This window comes from Oculina patagonica, chromosome 11 (genome assembly GCF_052425735.1).
Source record: "Oculina patagonica isolate OP01 chromosome 11, crgOcupat, whole genome shotgun sequence".
In the NCBI taxonomy this organism is placed as follows: Eukaryota; Metazoa; Cnidaria; class Anthozoa; order Scleractinia; family Oculinidae; genus Oculina; species Oculina patagonica.
Window position 1 is genome coordinate 1,657,821 of NC_135768.1, and position 21,635 is coordinate 1,679,455.

The 21,635-nt window shown below is 38.6% G+C and overlaps 2 protein-coding genes and 1 pseudogene across 3 annotated transcripts in view; 1 reads left to right on the forward strand and 2 right to left on the reverse strand.

Annotated features, from left to right (window-relative positions):
* Positions 1 to 1,055: 1,055 nt before the first annotated feature.
* LOC144630997 (prolactin-releasing peptide receptor-like) lies at positions 1,056 to 2,404 on the reverse strand. Its single transcript, XM_078489356.1, has one exon. The coding sequence runs from the start codon at positions 2,279 to 2,281 to the stop codon at positions 1,253 to 1,255; it is 1,029 nt and encodes a 342-aa protein (XP_078345482.1). The 5' UTR covers positions 2,282 to 2,404; the 3' UTR covers positions 1,056 to 1,252.
* A 2,810-nt stretch (positions 2,405 to 5,214) lies between these two features.
* LOC144631209 (ubiquitin-conjugating enzyme E2-24 kDa-like) lies at positions 5,215 to 16,952 on the reverse strand (annotated as a pseudogene). The gene is made up of 8 exons (XR_013566688.1): positions 15,023 to 16,952; positions 14,291 to 14,497; positions 13,857 to 13,907; positions 10,290 to 10,422; positions 8,508 to 8,552; positions 7,764 to 7,866; positions 6,668 to 7,148; positions 5,215 to 6,467 (listed from the first exon to the last, which is right to left on the reverse strand). The product of XR_013566688.1 is annotated as a ubiquitin-conjugating enzyme E2-24 kDa-like (transcript).
* Positions 16,953 to 18,488: 1,536 nt separating this feature from the next.
* The window catches only part of LOC144631211 (ubiquitin-conjugating enzyme E2 E2-like), a 9,402-nt gene continuing 6,255 nt past the window's right edge, over positions 18,489 to 21,635 (forward strand). The window contains exons 1-3 of the mRNA XM_078489628.1: positions 18,489 to 18,630; positions 19,007 to 19,154; positions 19,657 to 19,707. Of these exons, the coding sequence (XP_078345754.1) occupies positions 19,018 to 19,154; positions 19,657 to 19,707 (188 nt within the window). The 5' untranslated portion in view covers positions 18,489 to 18,630; positions 19,007 to 19,017. The remainder of the gene's footprint in view (positions 18,631 to 19,006; positions 19,155 to 19,656; positions 19,708 to 21,635) is intronic.

Consider the following 21,635-nt stretch of genomic DNA (forward strand, 5'->3'; position numbering starts at 1 on the left):
GAGGGGGAGGGAGAGCGGTGGCAGTTGCTTAAAAGTTGCTGATATCGCGCGACCGGCAAAATAAACCGCCTGTTATGCAGGCTAATATATAGTAGAGGATCATTTCTGCGACGCGGGAGATCCCCCTTTGGTTTAGATATCTCTTTGCATTCAAAAGATGCAAGCTTCGTGCCTTCAATTTATTCCAAAGCAAGAGTGAAGACCTAAACTAGATTTTGCGGTATAAAATTTCGTATTGTGTACGTTTTTGTTGGTTGTTATTATGCGCTAGGATACATTTTTGGGCGCAAAATACAGCAAAATTTGAGACAAATTCATGTATGAATTGACAAACTGAAAAGTGTTAATTAATGCCTACAGAGGTATGAGCAGAATATATGAAGAACATTCTGGTGTCAAGACGTTAACAAAAGAAGCCAGGGAAAATGCGTTGATTGCACACATGCAATCAAACGAAAACAGTGTGTCCCGAGAAAGATGAACATTGAAATTCTCCTTAGAACATCAATACAATGACAAGCAAGTAAGTGTTGAGAATAAAAAGATTCATCAATGAGGAGACCGAATAATGTCTTTACGCGTGTGTGCGTATTCGCCAAATTAACCTTAAAACCAAAATGTACTATGTTTGTATGGAAAATTAATATTTTAAGCTAATGGCCAAAGAGTTAATGAAATGAATGAAACTAAATAGATGGCTTCAATTAGTCACAGTAATTTGTATGCGCGAAAATTTATAGCGTGGAGTTCTCCTTCACTCAGTAAAACCATTTGAGGCACTAATTAAGATGTTTAGAATTATGATTCCGTAAAACAAGAAAATTGTTTTGATACCAATCAATATTACCACGAATCGCTTTTACCTGTAAATTAGGGATTTCCAAGCCTTTTAGTGTTATCTGGCTTCGTTTGGAGAAAGTTCTAGAGAAATTGTTTTCATTTTCAATGTAAAAATTAGAAAATTAGAAAGCATTTATTTATGTATGCATTGCGTGAGCTTTCAGTACATTATGATTTTCGAATCGTTTACATAGCATTTTATTGGGTTCAAGCAACGTCAATAAAATTTATTTTCTGTTACATTTTTAAACGATATGGGCAATTTTGTTTTATCAGAATAAACTTTAGTTATCGACTATGAATATCCCCCTTAGGCTATAAAATTTTCTTCGGCAGCTTTGCTTATAAAACGCAGCTTGAAGGTAGATTAATATAATTGCTGTTATTTTTAACAATTCGCCTCAAAGCTCAATTAAACTCTTGAATCTGCCGAAGTTTCATCGCTCGCTAATACACTGGTGTTTCTAAAGCGACCCTCGGGCCCAGAGCGGCATGAAAGCAGAGCTTTCAGTCTTGCCCTTAAGGCGGGGTTGTGTGTAAAGTAAAGAAGAGGATTTGCAAAGCTACTGGTAAAAGTAAACATGTATGCGAAAGTCAGTAAGTTGTCAGAATATTGAACATCTTTGCCAAATGTGATCCATAGCCATACGACTTGATGTGGTAGCATGCAAACTGCAAACACGACCACAAACAGCACGACCATGCGCACGGCGCGAACGTGGCGCTTAGAACGCTTCAGAAGCGCTTGGCGTGTTCCTGAAATAATGTTCTGCCCCTCGTGCTGTCCGCGGCGAATGCGGATGGCAATGCGCGCGTAACAAAAGGTTATGATTGTTAGAGGAATGGCGTAGTGAAACGCAAACAATCCAAGCGTGTATACTTGACCTCCGATTATTCCCCATGTTTCTGAGCATTGTCCATCCACTATCCGCAGAAACACACCATATGGTACGACTATTATCAGCGAAAACACCCAGATGAACGCTACAGTTGCGTAAGATGACTCTCTGCCGGCTTTCCTGCTCCGCATTCGATGCACGATTCCTCGGTAGCGTTGTACACTCATAGCGGTTAATGTTAACACAAGCGCTCCAAACGGCGCAGTCTGCATTGGCCATAAAACATGACACATGATCGAGCCGAACACCCATCCATTATCCAAAAACATCATGGCAAAGTCAAACGGTATGGAAGTCATAGCAACCGCAGATTCGGCCACGATCATGTTGACTAGTAAAATATTTTTGTACGAAGGAAGTCGACAGCCCTTGCATAAAACCGCTAACATTGCGACGTTTCCCGCCATGCTGAGCACAAATATTACCCCGTAGAAAATCTGTTGAACAATTTTCTGAGTAAGAAAAACTGGTATTTCTTGTGTAGCTGTACTGTTTACAGTCGGAGCAGGGTTGCCCATATGGTGATAAATCGAGCCGTTCATCTTTGCTGCCGCGAAATTACACAAAGTTCACCTATAGTGCGTGTGTTCCTTCCATTAGGATAATGTCGCAGTAAAGTTGGCCTACTGCACTGCACCCCAAGTCAATTGCAAATCAATTATTTGTTTGTTGTGAGACCCGTCCGGATATATCACCCTTTCGAACTCATTTTCGGATATTAGCTTTAGGTTTTCGCTTAATGTATGTTATTGTTTTGCGTTTTTTTTTTTACGTTTTTTTGGGGGGTTTTGTGGGCGAGAGAAACGGCGCTGTTTAATTAAACTTTAATGTTATCGGAAAGTTTAAAGCTTTGAATTAGACATTCAAGTTTCCGATGGTAATTAACTCGACTCGAATTCTGAAAAGAAACTTGGATGTCAAAGTCAAACGCCTTTGCTTTAAAATATCCTAATCTAGTTTGGATCAAATCAATGAAGAAATCCCGGCGCCTCCTTAAATGATCAAGACGGTTTTTTGACATCACGTACATTACATAATCTCATGACTCCCTTGACTCGCTCGTCAAATAATCTATTTCGCTTTATGAACAGCGTTTAATTAAAAGGTGATGTGTCATAAATATTTGATTTCTGGGTCACCGCTCGTGACAATAGAATTTACCCTTTTCACTTTAAAGAGTGCTTTGCACAATACTGGAAAGCAAACAACGCTATATGAAGTCATGTCACACAGTAGGAGTTTATTCGCAGACTTTAAAGTTTTTCACGTCCATGCAGTATTTTAATAGTAGCTCCTTCAATATTTACCGCATTTAAACCCACCTCCCGATAAATATCCTTTTAATCAGACGGACGCCTGCCATGCGGCTGAATGAGAAGAAAAAAAGGCCGACTTTAAAAACACAGAAAATGAAAAGAAGTTTTGCTTGTAGCGACTATGCAAACAAACAATAACTTCCGGCTGGCTGGAAACAGGTGCGTATGTCACAGGAAGCCCAAGGCCTCGGCACGATTACATAACCTTCGAAATATAAGGTTTTGTGTGATAAAAATCGTCTTCCCTTACTTTGGTTGAGTGTTTTTCTGTCTTCTGTGTGATCCTCGAGCCGGTTTATGGCCATTCTACGAGTTTTAATGGAACCGGTTTGCTCATCCTTTTATTTCGAAGGTTTCGCAACCGTGCCGATGCTCACATTTCGAGCTTGGGATACCTGTGGTATGTGGTATCTGTAAAGATTTGCTTCACATTTATTTTTGGTAGTCTCTGATCGCCTCGAAATCATACTTATAAGCGATTTATTTACCAACGGCTCGACAAGTATCTGTAAAGATTTGCCTCACATTTATATTTGGTAGTCTCTGATCGCCTCGAAATTGAACTTATAAGCGATTTATTTACCAACAGCCCGACAAGTTATCTGTTAAAGATCTGCTTCTTATTTATTTTTGGTAGTCTCTGATCGCCTCGTGAACTTTTAAGCCATTTATTTACCAACAGCCCGACAAGTATTCTGTCCTATACTCAATGCTTTCTTTTATTAAGGTCATTGCCCTGAAATAGAACTGAACACAATTTTTTAACCAAACTTCGCCTACTGGTTTATTACGTTAAGGGAACTTAAATGAAATAAAAAAGGGGGTCACCAGATTCGTTTAGTAGCAGGAAGACTTGTATATTCCATACTTTTATTCCTCTAAGTACAGCAAAGAAGATTTTATTTTTCAAACACAATATAATCTCATTTTACAGAAAGAATTAGATCACTACACCAAAATAGAGAAAAAATGATAGGTCACCAGACTCGTTTACGAGAAAGCGACACTTTACTTCCTCGCGGGCTAAGCCACATAGAAAAAGCCGCTTTTTTATGTGCGCGTACATTCTGCGAGTAAGGATGCGCAATGCAATACAGGGCAATGACCTTAAAAGGTTATTATTTGTTTCTTTGCAAACTGAATTGGAGTTATCGCTATCGATCATTCGAATTTTTTATTCAGATTCACAAAAAATGTCCGTATTATATTGCTCCCATGCCAGGATGTGCTACTTCTATCATCGACGGCAATTTTCAACAGAATGTAATAAGATCTGTTATCAGAATCAGATAGCGGTTCAAAATTTCTCGAGACAATTTGTCTTCACCGAATGACGTCATCAAAGTAATATCTTTTAAAAGGTTTATGGACTCAGTTTATGATAATATTGCCTTGAAGTCAAATATTATTTTTAGCAGCCGCCCACTAAATTTAGCAATTTTTCTTTTGCGAGATTAATCGACTATTATATTATTCATTTTAGTAATTCTGATGATATCAATTATTCGCAGGCTATATCAACAGAACCTACGGAATTTTTAGTATTTTAATTAGCGATTTCTCTGGCATGAAGTCGCAACAGAAGCTTAAGCAGTCGCTATAAAAAGCTACCTTGAGGAATCAAGTTAGATGGATAAGTTATTTGTACTAGAACTCTTTTTCACTCACTTTTGCTCAACTGACGTGTTATGTACGAATAACACTAGTATATCACCATTCAAAAGAACGTTGTTGAACATTATTTTCGTGCTGAGTTGTTTATTTTTCTGTAAAAAATCGTTCCAACTTTAAACTCGGTGGATGAAACCCTAGTGAGAGACCATTCAAATGAAAGCTATTGAGCAGTACTTTCATGTGGTACTGTTTAATAAGCTGTACAAGGCTGTTTTAACTTTTCAGTCTGTCGATGAAACCCTAGTGTGTGACCATTCAAATGAAAGCTATTGAGCAGTAATTTCATGTGGTACTGTTTAATAAGCCGTACAAGGCTGTTTTAACTTTTCAGTCTGTCGATGAAACCTTAGTGTGTGACCATTTAATTGAAAATTATTGAGCATTATTTTCATGTCGAGTTCCCTATTACATTATGCTGTACAAGGTCAATTGAATTCAAATTTTTCCAGTACCTACATGTTAATAACGGGATATTATTGCATTGATTAAAGGGACGAGACACTGGGTGGTTGCAAACTTTTTTTTAATTTTAAATAATTATACTTTATTTGTAATTCATTAGATAAGTTTGCTTGTTATTTACATTTATTACAACTTTATTTAACAATACACACTCGCAAAAATTAGTCTGGATGTTCTTATGGTCAGAAAAGTGATTTTAAAGATGAAACTACTTTACTGATCAATGCCAGTATGTTTACGACCATTTCTTCGCTTCACTAGGGGAGCGAGAGCCTCTGGGAAGGTTTGGATATATGTTGGAAAATTCAAGATGGCGGCAACACAGGATTAGAAATCCGGCGCGCGTCAGTGAAACAGTTTTCGTGTAGAACTGAATCCGAAAATGTTGTTTAATACTGAATATCTTTAGTTTAACTGGCAACATGATAGTTTATTGGCTTCTGAATTTTGTTTTTTAAACATTTCCTGTTTCAGATCTACAACATGGACCTAAACTGTCCCAGACACCCTTGCACGCTTAGCTCGTACCCAGTCTCGTCTAAATTTGTAGAGGCTCTGACAGAAATAGTTAAACGAAGGAAAAGTTTTTACGAGTACTGTTAGTTTTTTAAGAAACCTTTAAGGGATCTCTGTTACAGGTGGTGCCTCATTAAACATTTTACTTCCTCCTATAGGCGAAGTAGTTCGTAATTTGTCCAGATGTTCTAGGCTATAAACAGGCTCTTTACTCCTGGATTAAACTAGCAGGGACGGGGAGAGGGAGCTCTTTTTCTTTTCCTACCCCACCCATGTAATCCCCGAGTTGTGAGCCAGTTTTAGTTTCTTTACTTCCAGCTTTTAATATTTGTTCAAACTCAGGAAATTACTTTATAGGTTTTCTTCAATTTGCTTTTTGCTCATCGCAAAAAATGACATAAGATATTGTAACAGAGCTCCATTAAATGTTTCTAATAAAATATTATTACAATAATTTATTGATCGTACTGGCAATGAAAGAAACTTGGAAGGTTGATATATGAATAAACATATCTCGTCTCCAGTCCTCAAGAACGTTTCTATAGGAGAAGACTGGGACGAACCAGGCTCTAAACCCCATGATAACCCGGCTGTTTTTGTAACGAGAAAACTTTAATCTATTAAAATAAACCCGCGAAAGCATTCGTCCAGAAGGGACAGACAGAAAGAAACAGAAACATGAACAGTTTGCCATAATACAGTGTAAGAATTGGGATCATCGCTACGATTTTAGTTAAATTGCGTCAGTTTTCAATTAAAGCTGATTTCCAGTCCGACTGGGACTCGGGTGTTTACGTTTTGTCGGTACACTCGGTGACAGCAACATGAAGAGTCCCCACAGCGCTTCGAAGCGCGGGGCGTCAAGGTCTGTTTTTGTCTGCAAGGAACTGGCGAGAAGAACAGGAGTGCGGGGTGAGGCACATGCAGCGAGGGAGTACGGACTGTAATTCATCTTTAAACATCTCTACCCCCCCCAAATGTTCCTACCCTTTCGCGACTTTTAAATCAATCCTTGCGAAAACAAAAGGCAGACAAAAAGTTATTTCTTTGCCAAATAGAACACATAAACCCCGTTTTCCGTGAGAAGTGAAACGCTCTTGAAACTTTCCATTTCTTAATATAAAGCAAAAAGAAAGAAATATAATTTACCATTTGCGTTGGCATTTCATTTTCGTGTAATTTCGTATCCAGATCTCCCACGGTCAACACCAATGGGTGGGATCTGGGTACCAGATTACCTCGCTGTGAGGTGGGATTTGTAAATAAAACGCGAATGTACTGTGAAATAATTATGATCATGATGATGGAAGAACGTAAGTGATTTCTGCGGCGTTGTTCTGTTGTTATGTAGCATAGCGCTTTGTCCATTCACGAGCTATTCTATCGTGTTCTTCTCTGTCGTTGACGAACTGTGTTGCAATACTGCCAACTAACGGATCGGCTAAACAACGGAGAGAAAGAAATGAAACAAACTTTTATTAATACTTGGCGTATTTCTAATCAGACCGTCACAGGTAGCTCCCAGGGCAATTTTCCCTAACAATTCACCGTTCTCATTTGCCCTCCAGGGTGAAAGGGGCATACCCTGGTTCCGGAGTTTTACCCCCTTTTCTATTTCTCATGATCAGTCAACTATAAGTCGCGGAGAAAACCTGCTCTCTTGCTGGCTTCGACCTCCGTGACGTCTTTTTCTCGTCAGTGGAGAAGAAAGAAAACCCCTGGTACTAGGATAAAAGATAGGCTCTACATTCGCCGCTCTCTCGAGTACGGTCGAGAAGTCGGGGAATGAGCGGCTGGTAATTGAGCCTTGATAAAAGAGGTACTAAGAGAGTAAAATTTCTCGTCTGAGGAAAAGAAACCTGAATTCACTGGGTAGTGTTAAAAAAACGCAAGCTCTCGTATACAAGCTTTTGATATATACTGAAAAATCTCTTCACCTCAGGATCAGTGAACAGCTGCGGAGATGTGTACCTCAAATCCGATATTAAATAATTGTTAATTCAATCGGTTAAACTCAAATATCTAAATGTAACGACCTTTGTTTTGTTTATATTACCTGGATTGCAGTCGGTAAGAAGCGAGCAAACTGAAAGAAGAACCTTAGAGATGGTAAGAGCTGGGCTCCAACTGTCTTTAAGAATATCCAAACAGACCACGCCCTGAAAATAATGCAAGTACTGTCAGTGATGAAACTGCATTTGCGAGTTTATTTTTGGCTAATCAGTTTGTAAATCCCAGATATTTATGAGAAAAAAGATTTCAAACATTTATTAAAAGATTGCAGTTCTCAGTTGAGCCTGGGAACTGAATGAAATGAACGAACGAACGAACGAACGCCCGCAAGCTGGCACGAACGCAAGACGAACGCACGCACGAACGAGCGAACGCACGAACGAATGAGGCTTTATTTAAGTGTCGGGAGAAGTATTTAACTTACAACAGCTTATGGTGCACACTACAACAAATAGCCAATTCCGATATATTAATATTCTAACTTGGCTCCGAGGCTTGGGGGAATAAAACAAAAGAAATGATTTATTCATTCCTGAACCTCGACGTGATATCTTCCTTGTTTTATTCCCCCAAGCCTCGGACGCCAAGTTAGAATTTTAATATATCGGGGGGAACATTTGTACGCTTTTGGTTCAACTTGGTTGTGTGTATTTGTTTCGAGTTTTAATTGCTTTAAAATTGCGTTGTCTACGTTAGTTGCAATTTGCCAGTGTGATTTCTTTGGTTTAAATTAAAATTAAAAGAATTAACAAAAAAACATCGTGCAATAAACACATAATTCACTAACCTGACTGTTGATATTACAGTGGTATATTCTGGTGCGGAAATTTACCTGTCGACAGAAACAACACGAAACACATGAACATGATATAACGACTTGTGTCATTTCGAATCCACCCTTGAATCCTATTAGCCCCCGACTAAAAATATAAACTTTTATTTAATCTGACGACAATTTTAATATTAGTATTGTTTATTTTAGTGTATATATCCCAACGGTTTGAGAATTTCGAGGTGCTATTATATCCTTTCGGTTTGAAATTTATCATGATCAAGGGTTAATTGGGGAACGGAGGAAACGCAATCCACCAAACGATAATCAGTGCGATAAACGCGTTGGGACTTTTCAGGTCAAGGTTTTATTTGGTGGGAATGAAGTTTTTACCGTCAGACTAAAAACATATTACTAGGAGAATTTCAAGGAAATAGCCAAGCCACCCTTGAGCCTTTTTCGCGTAAGAAAATGTACAAACATACTTGACTATTCCTTGCTTTCAAGGGACAGTGCCACAGGGATTTTTCCGCTTTTCAGTAAAAAGTACTTTAATTGGCGGTATATTTTCGCTCGTACACGAAATGCGCTTAGATCATCAAAATCAGGCGCGGATCCAGAAAAAAAATCCCTTTTTCCCCCCCCCCCAAGGCGGGCTATTTTTTTTTTTTTTTCCCAAAATTTTTTTTTCCTTTTGGGCCCCCCCCCCCCCAAGATGAAGATAAAAAGTAAATTGTTGTTGAAGGTAGAGGGGAGCCTTCATTAGTTTTTAACGTTTTTCAGTTCACAAAAGCAGAACTTGAAAATATCAGCGTATAAACTTTTTTAACTTGTGTTCTTAAAGAAGTTCCAGATGGCATCACAATAATATCACTTGTTTATAAGTAGTACATTGTAACAAAACTGGACCACTATTTGTAGGTTTCTATACATCTTTAGGATCTTAATTTTTAATTAAAGCCCGGACAGGGGCCCTTTAAGACTGTGCAAAAAAAAAAAAAATAATCATTGCGAACGGAAAGAAAGGATAGAGGTTATCTCACCCTATTTCGACAATCATGAACATTCTTAGAGCCGGAACAATTTGAACTTTGTGGTATGTTTATCGTCTTTCCTTGATTATTGCCGGAAACATTTACCAATCAACACAATGCCAAAGCTTATAAAGATTATGATGTTATTATATTGGTCTGGTAGCCTTACCCTTTGACCGGCCGGCATTTCATACAAAGCCTGAAGATGCTACTTGATGCGTTGTGCTTATGACATTACAAAAATTTTAGGGTCTGCCGAACGTTTAGAATTGAGGTTTGTGGAGAGAATTCGTGACAAGACAGGAACATTTTCTTGCAGTGAAACGACCTTTTACAACTCATAGCTAGAGGCTGAAGTTTAGCTTAATCAGCAGATGGTAAATAAACAATTATGAATTAAAATATTCAAACTTTTAATAGACCTTTAATTATTAATTGTTGAGTGACGTGATAGAGGTCATAGCTTTTGTACTAATTATAAATTTTTGCCGCAAATTCACGAATTACATACCCGACGGCTCTCAGATTTAGAGCTCATCGTTTGGAGGTCAAGAGCATTTTTACTTGTTTCTCCATTATTGTTTTAAACAGTTCAATAATAACTTTATATAAACTGTACAAAATGTCTGCTGGTCGCTTAAAAGCGCACAAACGTTATATCTTCGTAAAAAGTCTAAGTCCATCATTAAAAACTTTAAAACTTTGCGTGTAACACTGGGTATAACCTGAAATGTAGTAACTAAATAGATATAATTTGACTTACCTTTGGCGGTTTAAAAGGATAATCTGTAGGAAAATGTATATCAAGGAAAAACACTCCTCCTTCGTAAACTGATTTTGGGGGACCGAGAATTGTCGAGTTCCACTCGTAAAGATTGTCTCCTTTGGGTGCGGCGCTGCAGGAAATTGAAGACAATGTTACGACGTTAATTGTGATAAAAGAAATAAACGATTTCGGGTGTCCCGCTCGCCGCCATTTCATTTTTTTCCCTGGATGCCAGAGGGTTTGTTTTTCTTTTTTGCAGCGAAGATTCTATCTATGAGGGGCGATCGTGGCGAGCCGAAAAGGGTTTTTTTCTTCCCCCGCCACGATCGCCGCCAAAAGAAACCCTCTGACACTCAGGGTATTTCATTTTAAAGCTGATTGAAATAATTCAACAATGTTTTAAATTGTTTTGTGCATAAATGACCCTTTGATAACACACAGATTTATTGACTTGGAAATCATAATTATCATAAAACAAATGCGAATACAGTTGAACCCCGTTTAAATTTCGAACCGTCAGGGGAAACAAGCAATAGTTCGAAATAGCCGATAGTAAATGACTAAAGGGCAAATCCAAGGGAAATGGATATTAGTTCATTGAAATAACGGGGAATTCGAAAAAACCGAGTTCGAATAAGCGGGGTCTAACTGTAACATAGTATTTTTAAGAAATTTATTCGTCTGCATGTGCATTTGACGAAAATTTGTTCTGGTGTGAAAACGGCGCCATATATTTAATTTCAAACGAAAAACTTTATCCATCTAGTAATGCTAATTTTAGACGGACAAATGTAGAACGATTCGAACTATGCTATTATTCATTCCGTGTGGAGATACCGAGAGCAATCAAGATCATTTATCATTTTTTAGACGAATAAATCCGTCCCGTTTCATGGGACGATTGAGTTTTTCGTTTCAGGGGTGAGGATCGATCAAAGTATCGCTGCTCAGATCCGAAAACACATCACAGTTAACGATATAAACCTAACGTTTCCTTATAAACGACCCTCGTTCAAGAATTTCCGATTCTTGTTATAAATTGTACGGATTTGACACAAGTTGACCACTACACATTAACACATCCATTCACGAGGCAGTTTAGACGGACACCGCTCGATAAGAAAGACACAAGCCGGGAACTTAGATACCCCGGTTTCCGGGAAAAAATTGAATACTTCACCATTTTCAATAATGGTAACTACAGCGGAACCCCGATATAACGATCCTCGATATAACGATATTCCCGATATAACGATGAATATTCTATGTCCCGGCAAAAGTTACAGTAAAATGTATGGGATAGAACCGCGATATAACGATCTTCGATATAACGATATTCCCGATATAACGATGAATATTCTATGTCCCGGCAAAAGTTACAGTAAAATGTATGGGATAGGAACCGCGATATAACGATCTTCGATATAACGATATTCCCGATATAACGATGAATATTCTATGTCCCGGCAAAAGTTACAGTAAAATTTATGGGATAGAACCCCGAATATAAAGATCTTCGATATAACGATATTCCCGATATAACGATGAGAATTTAGCGAACCGGGCGTAATATCTTCCCCGATATAACGATATTTTCAGTACACAACAGCTTTATACGATAATATACGAAAATGATACTGTATTTTAAGTCTCTTTATCCAGTAAAAAAGTATATGTTAGGTTTACCCCGATATAACGATATTTTCGGTTATTTTACGGACATATCGTTATATCGGGAATTTCGATATAACGATCCCTCGATATAACGATATAATTTTACTGCTCCCTTGGCATATCGTTATATCGGGGTTCCACTGTACATACAGTCCTAGCCGTTTCTCCGGGGAAAGTAGTGGTTTTAAACTCGTATTTATGTACGAGTAGGGGTTACCGCACCACTAAGGTGATTTCTTACCCGTACATCGAAAAAGGGGTATCTGAAGGCTCCTATTTCTGTCCTATTAGCAAGGGTGTATTGTGCAGATTTCACCGGGTCTTGTAGTAAAATGCATGAAGAATGGCACATAATCACGTCTACATAATTAAAAATTTACATTGGTAGTTAGATCAGAGAAAAAAGGCAAACATTGTTTATATCACAGGTTTTGTTTGTCAAAATCACGAAAATGGCAGTCAAATTACAATCATCGGCTAATTGAATTGTTCATTTTAAGTGAAATACTGTGTCTAGAAAACAGCAGCGTCATTTAATTTTTAAAACAATGAGGTTTGACTAATTCGCGACATAATGGTTGCAAAATATTATGCAATGCAAATTAAACGCGGGTAAAAATCCTTTGAAAATCGACTGAAATGATTTAATGTTATAAACAGTGATAAAAATACAATGTAAAGATATTGTTTTGACATACTTTTGACACTGGTGAGAACTACAATTCGACAACGTCTGGTTTTGTTTACGTAAATATTTTACGAAGAAAAAAATGAACAAAATATTAAAAAAAATTAGATCGTAACCGCAAGTCCTTATAGATACTGGCTGGGCAATGTTAATTGCTGATAAAAGAAAAGTTCTTTTTACCTAACAAGTAAAATAACCTCTTAACTAAGCTAGAATTTACCCAGCCAGTGAAATAACTCATCGCGAGATTCTTTGCTAGCCAGTTTTGTATTAGCACGCGTTTAGAGCGCCGTTTGCCTTGGTGACTTCGGATGTTTGGATTCGCTCTTGGGCAAGCTTATGAGACACTTAACATCTCTTGTGGATATTAATACGCCTTGCCTGCTATTAGGAAGATTCCAGTCGATTAGGTAATATTGTATTACTTTGCAAAACTACGTATAGAAACACGGATATATCTGCTAGAATAAACGACAAGAAATCAGGTCATTAAATTTAAGCAATGTCGATTTATACGCGAGCAATAATTGAATGAAATGAGTTTAATAAAAAGTGTTTACTCCAATACGTGGAAATAAAGTATTATATCGCAGCAGGTGACGTGAAGGTTGTTGATTTACATACAATATATCAACATAGAGGGGCGATAAATTAAGAGCTATGCTGCCAGCATACGCGATTTTACTACTTTATATATTCGATGTATCAATTACACCATTTCTATAATAACCGCGGTGAATACACAGGCAACAACTTGCTGAAAAGACAGAGGGCAATATTTAACCTCCGTAGCCCGAAAAAAAAAGTTGCTTGCGACAAAAATTGTAAAAGAACTATTCATGCGCGGCGAGTTTTTAGCATACCTTGTTAAAGTTAACAAAACAAAGACCCTTTACACATTGAAGTCCCACGTGGCTCAGATTAGATGTCTTAACCACTTTAAAATAAATAATTTAGCCTTGCTTGTCTATATCTCGTTCGCAGAAAATTCCTAATTGAAGGAATATTTGATGCTACGTTCTGGTCGTGTTTTAGCTTGGGTAGGAAATCTTGTTTTTGTCAAAGAGCTGGTCGGCTTGATCAATACAGAGAGGATCAAGGAGCTATTCAGGAAACAAAACGCACAGAGCTATTGTTTTCAGTCCAAACAGGACTCGGCCGTCTGGCATCTTATTTGAGGTCGAGGAAGGAAGAAAGATTACCTGCAGTTTGGAGGAGGATCCAGGGAGATCTCAGCCAACTCTCGCTGGATTCTGAAATGTATACACACGGACATTACTTGTTACATTTAATACAAAGACAACCCGCAATAACCGAATATGCTAATGAGCCCCATAGACTACAACATCTTTATGCCGCGGCGGTAGGCCGGGAAAACTCTACTCTGTATTTTGAAGAATTACAGATTCTGACACTTGAATAGAGTGTATTTGGTTCTCCTGGCTACATTAGGGCCACTAGATCGCCATTTATCTAGAACTACGCTAAACGCGGACGTTCTAAAGTTAACATGCAAATTAGAGATGAACTGACGCCATGAAGTCAGATCATTGTCACCTTTCCTCTTCGCCTAAACTCGCCTGTTGAAATTAAGCGAGATCCGTGGCTTCAAGCCCTTGGTATCCTATTCGCTTACCTCTTCGCCGAGGTTGAGGCATTTTTCAGGGGTCGGGGGCTGCCACCTCGGCCACGAGCGGCCCGTTTGCCACCAGAGTACAGCTATCTTGCGGGGTTATCCTCTCAGCGTCTGATGAGGAACTCAATGCACTCTGGTTTGACATAGCCAACATGACCTTGATGCAGTGGAAATTCACGTGGCAAATCACTCGATCTGGACGCGACCCTAAATGGTAGCAAATGCACGCTGATTAACACCTGATAGCTACATCCCTCGCGGTGAGGCACGGCACTCCGTCTACGGCAAGGAAATTGTAAGCGGCTTTAAGGATTCTAAGAGTTTCACGGCAAATAAACGCGGTGTTATGGACGAGAGTTTCGCACTGTAAGGTATGAGAGTTGAAAAACGGCACGCGACACATGTGAGAGAGATTTGATTAAAGGGCTGTAACTCATCTAATATGGCCGCCTTCAATACCGGAATCAGAACACTTTCCATTTTCCTCCGCGTACAAGAAGCTTGCGAAACACACTAGTATCAAATTATCACCAACAACACTCCCTCTAAACAAAGAACAATTTCCGCTGGTAAATACACGATCTCTACGCGTTTTAGCCAGACTTTACGCCCCCTTGAAGAAACAAGTCGTGCTTGAAAGAACGAATCGACCCCATCGCTAAGGAACACTTTAGACTGCACGTTGAAATATGAACAAATTATTAACAATATATCAACATAAACTATACCTACGCTTTCGCTAGATGATGGCCAATACTTCAGGAGTAATAGATGACGATTTCGGCGGGTGTGCGAAGATTATGGATCGTTTGAAAATAGCGCAGACTGTAGCTTCTGAAATTTTGCCGGACACACATTCAACAGCTGCCAAGCCTTACAGCAGCGCGCAAAGCATTGTCACTCGTCTCCGCCTGTCAAAGAGACGTCATTAAGTTATCAATAGTTTGCGTCATAATACTAATTTACCCGCTATCGACAGAACGAAGCAACCGACCAATCACGAGCCGTATGTGGTGAGCTATTGAGTGAGGTCGAGTGGCGTGAACAGCTGTGGATGAATCCCAGGGGAATGGAACAATGTAAGTGCTCAAGTGATTGACATGAAGCGAGTTGACACAATCATAGCCACAAGAACGTTGTTTGTACTGTAGAAAACACCGTCGATACAGAGCTAGGAGGACCGGATCGCCTCACCGACAGAACTGTCTTCAAAGGGATGCACTATAGGATAAAACAGAAGTTATTTACTGCGGTGTGAAGTTTCGATCTATTGCGGTTTACCAATCTACGCCCAGCGATTTGCATTCCTCGATTTCCCTTGAAACCCGAAACACTTCAGAACTTTGAAGACCCCGTTTGAAGGTTTTCTACGGGTCTGCTATTAAGAATAAGCCGAGTAAGCAAAAAGGACGGAAGTCCAGTTCCGTGCTTATCATTGTAAATGCAAATAAACGTAAGATCGATCATTTCATGTCATTTTTTTTTCATATATCTGCTTATATCAATCAAGAATACTTGGCGTTTTAGAACGATGAAGTATAAACATATGGTCAGCTTTGGCAAACTTCCGTGCTTGCGGTTTAAGAAAGAATCGCTAAAAAAATTCCATTTATTTGAATTATCTTGAATCAGTGAACTGTTTAATTTTCAATTCTGTATTTGTCGAATCTGGTTTATAGCTATATACGTGGCAAATTTAAATGTACAATTTTCAATGTTGGAACGCGAAAACAAGATTATAAATCCTTGGTCTGTATATTACACCTTGTTTTATCAAATCACTCTTGAGAAACGCTTTCTCGAAGCTACTGTACATGAGAGTTTTACAACAGCTTATACCAAGCTTATAATGACCCTATAATCCAAAACACTGACTTTCGACCTCTAAAGAAAGCAATATCAGTTCTGAATAAATGTAACAAATAGCAGTGTCTCAGTTGTTTTGTAGTTCTGTTGTTGTACATAGTCGTTAATAACCTTTTGAACAATGAGCGTATTGCTCCGAGTTAAACAAAATGTTTGTCTTTGTGAGAAGTGTTATTAAAGTTTTTACGCTTGGATAAATCTTACGCTTGACGACACACGAAAATTCCCAAGGGAGCTTCAAAGAAAGAATCTATTTTTCCGATTAGCAGAGATAATGAACTATTAATTACAAGATTAGTGTTTTATGGTCTTGAATAACAGCACTCAGAATAAAACATCGTAGAGAAAGCTGTATTGAACCGCCACGATTTTGACGATCTGTATGCAAATTTCTTGCTCAGACCGCTCATGAAAAATTAATGAAATGCAGTAATATTCATATCTGTTACGCTAAGCAAGGCGTTTGAACAAAGAATTAATAACAGGTTTTTGAATGGTTTTATTGTATGCATTTCTTTTCAGCAAGTTTATAGCAATTTTACTTAGCAACTGCTCTAAAAATTGACGGGCTAAAAAGTAGTTTTTTGCGCTTGTAGCGAAACACTCCGAGTCTAACATAATGGCTTGCGATTTTGAAATCGAACACTATCTGTCAGGTTGACGAACAATTGAATAAACAACCTAAACAAAAGGTAAACACAACACCCTTTCATAGGAGAAATTGAAAGTTTTGTTACAATTTTCTTCAACAAAAGCCACATATAATGTGGTGATACAATAAACTACAACCTAATTTCCAAAAAATGAATTTTTCAGTTCTTAATCCAACGGGAGCTAGTCTTAATACATTTGATAAATATGATTTCTTTAGAAAGCGAATTTATTCAAATAGTCTAGTAGGAAATATACAATAAATCAACATTAATCAAATAGCAAAAAGCCTGTTGACAGTTAGAAGAAAAGTGTTTAATCTTGTTTTGTTGTTCGCTAGTAGAATACTATCATATTAAAACATAATAATTGGTTCATTTTAGTATCACTTGCACTTTCTCGGAGAAAAATTTCATGGAGAGTCTGACCGTTGCCAACCAACGCGGTTTCCGCATTGTTAATTGTGTAAATTCGGTTAAGGGAATGATGTCAATGATATTTTTGTTAAGTAGTCGAGAGTTGGGTCATTTCGTGCCGTGTACGAAATAGTGGCCGGGAACTAACGTACCCCGGATAGTACAACGGAAAAGTTCACTGTTCACAGACTTGAGCTCTCAGCAACAACGTATCAACTAGTCGGGAATTTAGTTATGCCATATTCTGCAATCATCGATGAAATAATTTCAGTTATACTCTTAGGAAACTTCGGTGGATATTAAGTCCTGATATTAAAAGGTCTAAGACTCAGAGCAGCAAAAAAAACTTGAAAAAAACACTATAACAAAAATAGTACTTGCCGAATGTCTTGTGTTAGGCTTAACTACGTTTGACAGTGTGAGACTGCGAAGTCTATAAGGAGGTTGTATGGACTTCTGATAACAGTCATTTTGCGCTTAATGATCTGACGTATTCTGATGCATTGTGATGTCTTAACCTTATGACTAACAAGTACGAAACTAAATAGCGACAAATATCGAATAACTTTCAGTTTCTATTCTTTGACTTATTTGTGTTTTCTTGGCAGTGACAGGTGTTTGGAGAGAAAACATCCCCTTCGTAAATTAAATATTGAAATGTCTGCATATAACCAGTGCCAAATAAACTTTATGTTCTTCCTGTAACGCCTCGACCTTCAATGCATCATTCACGGCGTTTATGGCAACAAAAGCATCGCCTGGAGTCTATGAAATAATCCGATATTTGCCCTGGGATTATTCACTAAAACATGGACCGCCAAGTCATGGCAAGTGTTTGCCAAAAAACTGTCTGAACAGATTGATTGATATTATATTCCACTTCAGACATAAGAACGCGTATTGCCGGGCATATAACTCTCGGCCGACAGACACGGTGTTTTAAATCATGATCAGGAAAATATGAGCTGCAATCCGCTTTTAAAATATTAAGATCCGTTTGACATGCCAAAATGTCCGAACTTGTACATGCATGATGTATAAGGAGTAAAGTTTGTTTTGAGATTGTGTCCGAAGCCTTTATCTGCTAATCAGTTGACAAGACCTTAAAATAAGGTCCAAAGTAACAAGTCTTATCCTCAAGCCGAATGATAACTCGTTTGCAATTAAAACGATTGGTTCTAGAGAGATATTTCTTTGAACTAAATTAGTGTCTTCGCGCCATTTCATTAATTAATTGGTGACGTCGTGTTGACAGGCGGAAATACTAAACATCCTCTCGGCACAGACGGCCATTTGTGACGACTTACATGACGGGTGGGCTGAGAATTTAAACTTGAAGCTCTTCGCTTGGCTTTATACCGCACCGAACAAGTCCTAAAACCGCCTAGAGACACAGCTTATTTCATTGTGAGTGTTTTGGTGTAGTTTCTGGTTTAATGCGAGCATCTTTTGAGTCGTTTGAAAGGCCGGGGAGTTAACCGCAGAGACATCTGGCCGGCAGCCATATTTGTTCTTCACCTCCTCTCATTGTTAAAGTGCTGTGTTTTCTCAGCGAAATCAAGCGGCTACTACTTGGAAATATCCTTAGATCATGGTTGACTTATTTAAGCTTTAACCGTGCCTTAATTCCGTGTTTGAAATGATTTTCATTAAGTTGTATGTTAATGGCGAGCCCTCAATATAATAGTGTTACCTTGCGATATAGACTTTCCAAACCTTTGATAATTTCAGTGTCTTGTTTCAATGGGAATTCTTTATAGTGGTGTGTGTGCATTGAATACAGGCTTTATCTAGATGTCTGGGCGGTCAGCAGAGCAGGAAAGCCGACCTACAGCTGAGCAAGAAGACACAAGGATACCGGCCTTGAAGAGAGAGAATAAGAAAGGGGGGACATCTAGATCGCCCAAGCCACTATCAACTGCTGTAAAAAGGTAGACCACGGGATTTTAATTTCATTACATCGGCGATGCATCTCAGAGTCCACGCTGTACAGGACAAGGTTTATACGCCGTCCTGGCGGTCATACCGAGCGTGTAGTGCGTCTCGTTTTGTGAATCGCTCTAGCGTGTAGCGTATGTAACGAGATTCTTGTTCACTTGATGCCCAATTTGATCTGTAATTTGCATGTTAACTTTATGAAGCCCGCTTGCGTTCAACATTTACCCGGCAGCGCTCCAAAATGGCTTAATTTGTAGGGAATGTTTGCGAGAATCGCCTGATGTGTTCAAATTGTGAAAGGCTGCCTTTATTTCGCCAAGATGAGCGCGAGATTGCTACCGCGGCTGCGAGAAATGTTTGTGTTTCTGATATTGACGGAAGGCCTTATCTTTGTTTGTCTTAAACAGTTGAAAATTGGAACTATCAGTTCTTATGCTAAAAGGTAAGCTCTGGCAAATCTCTTCCTTTGACAAATGATTGTGTTTTTATTTCCAGAATTCAGAGAGAATTAGCAGAAATCACACTGGAACCACCACCGAACTGCAGGTAATTTGCTCCGCGAACACAAGACGCCAGCCCTTCAACCTCTTGTTTGGAAAACAATAGAATTGCGGTTTTTGTTTCGTGAATGAAGCATTTTGAAAACTTTCACCAAAGACTCGCGCAAGGTCGCAATAACTCAATTTCTTTGCTAAAATGTAACTTTGAACCAAGAAAAAAATTTCAAATTTAGAAAAAGCGGATTGAGTCAATTATTTTGGAGTGATAAGGTCATTTAAGTAAGGTATTTTAAAGTGTACGAAGGCTTTTGTTTCTAAAGCCAAAACTAATTATGCGCCGTAGATCATTGTGTATTTTTAGACTGCCGTGCGATCTGAGAACCCCATATCTACCCTTCATTAAATCAGGTATTAATCATAGACGAGTCAGGTCGTATCAGGAGTGCTCATGAGGTAGATACCGGGCCGTATTTCTCGACACGGGCTGCCGGTTCGCAGACGGCGAGGTTCACGATCTAGATTTGTTCATAATTTATGCAAAGATAATTCGAACACCTGCCTCGTATCAACTGAGTTGTTGCCGAGGCACGTTTACATAACAACTAGCCCCTGACATCTTCACTGCGTGGAATCCTTCGATGCTAGCTACGCATCCTTCACGCCGCACGAGCTCGCATAGACCGAAAAATATACACCCTTGCGTAGCGACCTTTGTCATACTCTAAAAACTACAAAAATGTTTGCAATTTTCTTATTTGAACAGACAAATGTTCTCCATTTATCCTCGACCCGTTGAAAAACCATCTGCAATTTCGTGAACAACCGACAGTTCACTCTTAAGGACGTGCATTTATATTTTATTTTATTAAAAAACTCGACTCAAATTTAAATGAACCTTTATAGTGCAAGGTAATGTGAACCTAAAAATTCGCCAACGTTTTAAAAATACAATTTATTGAAATTGTCTTGGAAGAATTAGGTTTTCGGCTGCAATACCCTTCAGTGAAACATTCAGGATCCTTTATTTTATTGAGTGCATATTTGAATGATTGTTATCATGAACTGACCAATGATGGCGTTGGTTGCTGTGCAATTTGACTGAAACTTGCATTGGGTGCAATCCACTTGCATTGCTTGGAAAGTGATGTCAGCTGTCACGTCAAACAGTGCATCCAAAGCATTATCGTGACCATTTTCCAAGGAAGCAGCTCTGCTTTCCATAAAACTGACTCTTCAGAGACAAATTGCTCTGTAATGTAGTTTTTGGAGGATATAAGCCTAAGTGTGTTACCATTCAAGTGAAAGCTATTGAGCAGTACTTATATGTGGTACTGGTTATTATGCTGTACAAAGTGGTTCTAAATTTTACATCTGCAGATGAAACCCATCCCAGTGTGTGACCATTCAAATAGCTGTTGAGCAGTCCTTTCACGTAGTACTGTTTTATTATGCTGTACAAGGTGGTTCTAACTCTTAAGGCCGTGGATGAAACCCGAGTGTGTGACCACTCAAGATACCGAGTACACTTTATGCTCCGCCACTTTATTCAAATGTTGGACATTAAAACTGATCCGTAATTTGATGGAAAATAGTTTGTGCGTGCCGGATGTTGTAGGCGGTTGTGGTTTGATCTGCAGAACTAATGTAGTTCTGTCAGGTCAGGTCAGCCTTTGAGTCCCTTGCTGAGATTCAGAACTGTCAGTTTGCAAACAGGTCCTTAAAAAATCGGAAAAGTTCAACCAAAACATTGTTCGACTAACAACATGAATTTCTCCTCACTTTGCTGAATGCACCAGAATAAATAAATTTACCAACAAGGAGTTATATCAGTGGGGGATATTAGTAAGAATCGTTATTTTTCAGGAAACAAACTGTCCAAATGTTTTCCGAGGTCATTCTCTGCTGTGGGTTATCTTTGCTGACAGACTTCAGTGTGGTTCCCGGTTGAGATTATTAAATACCCGATGATATGAT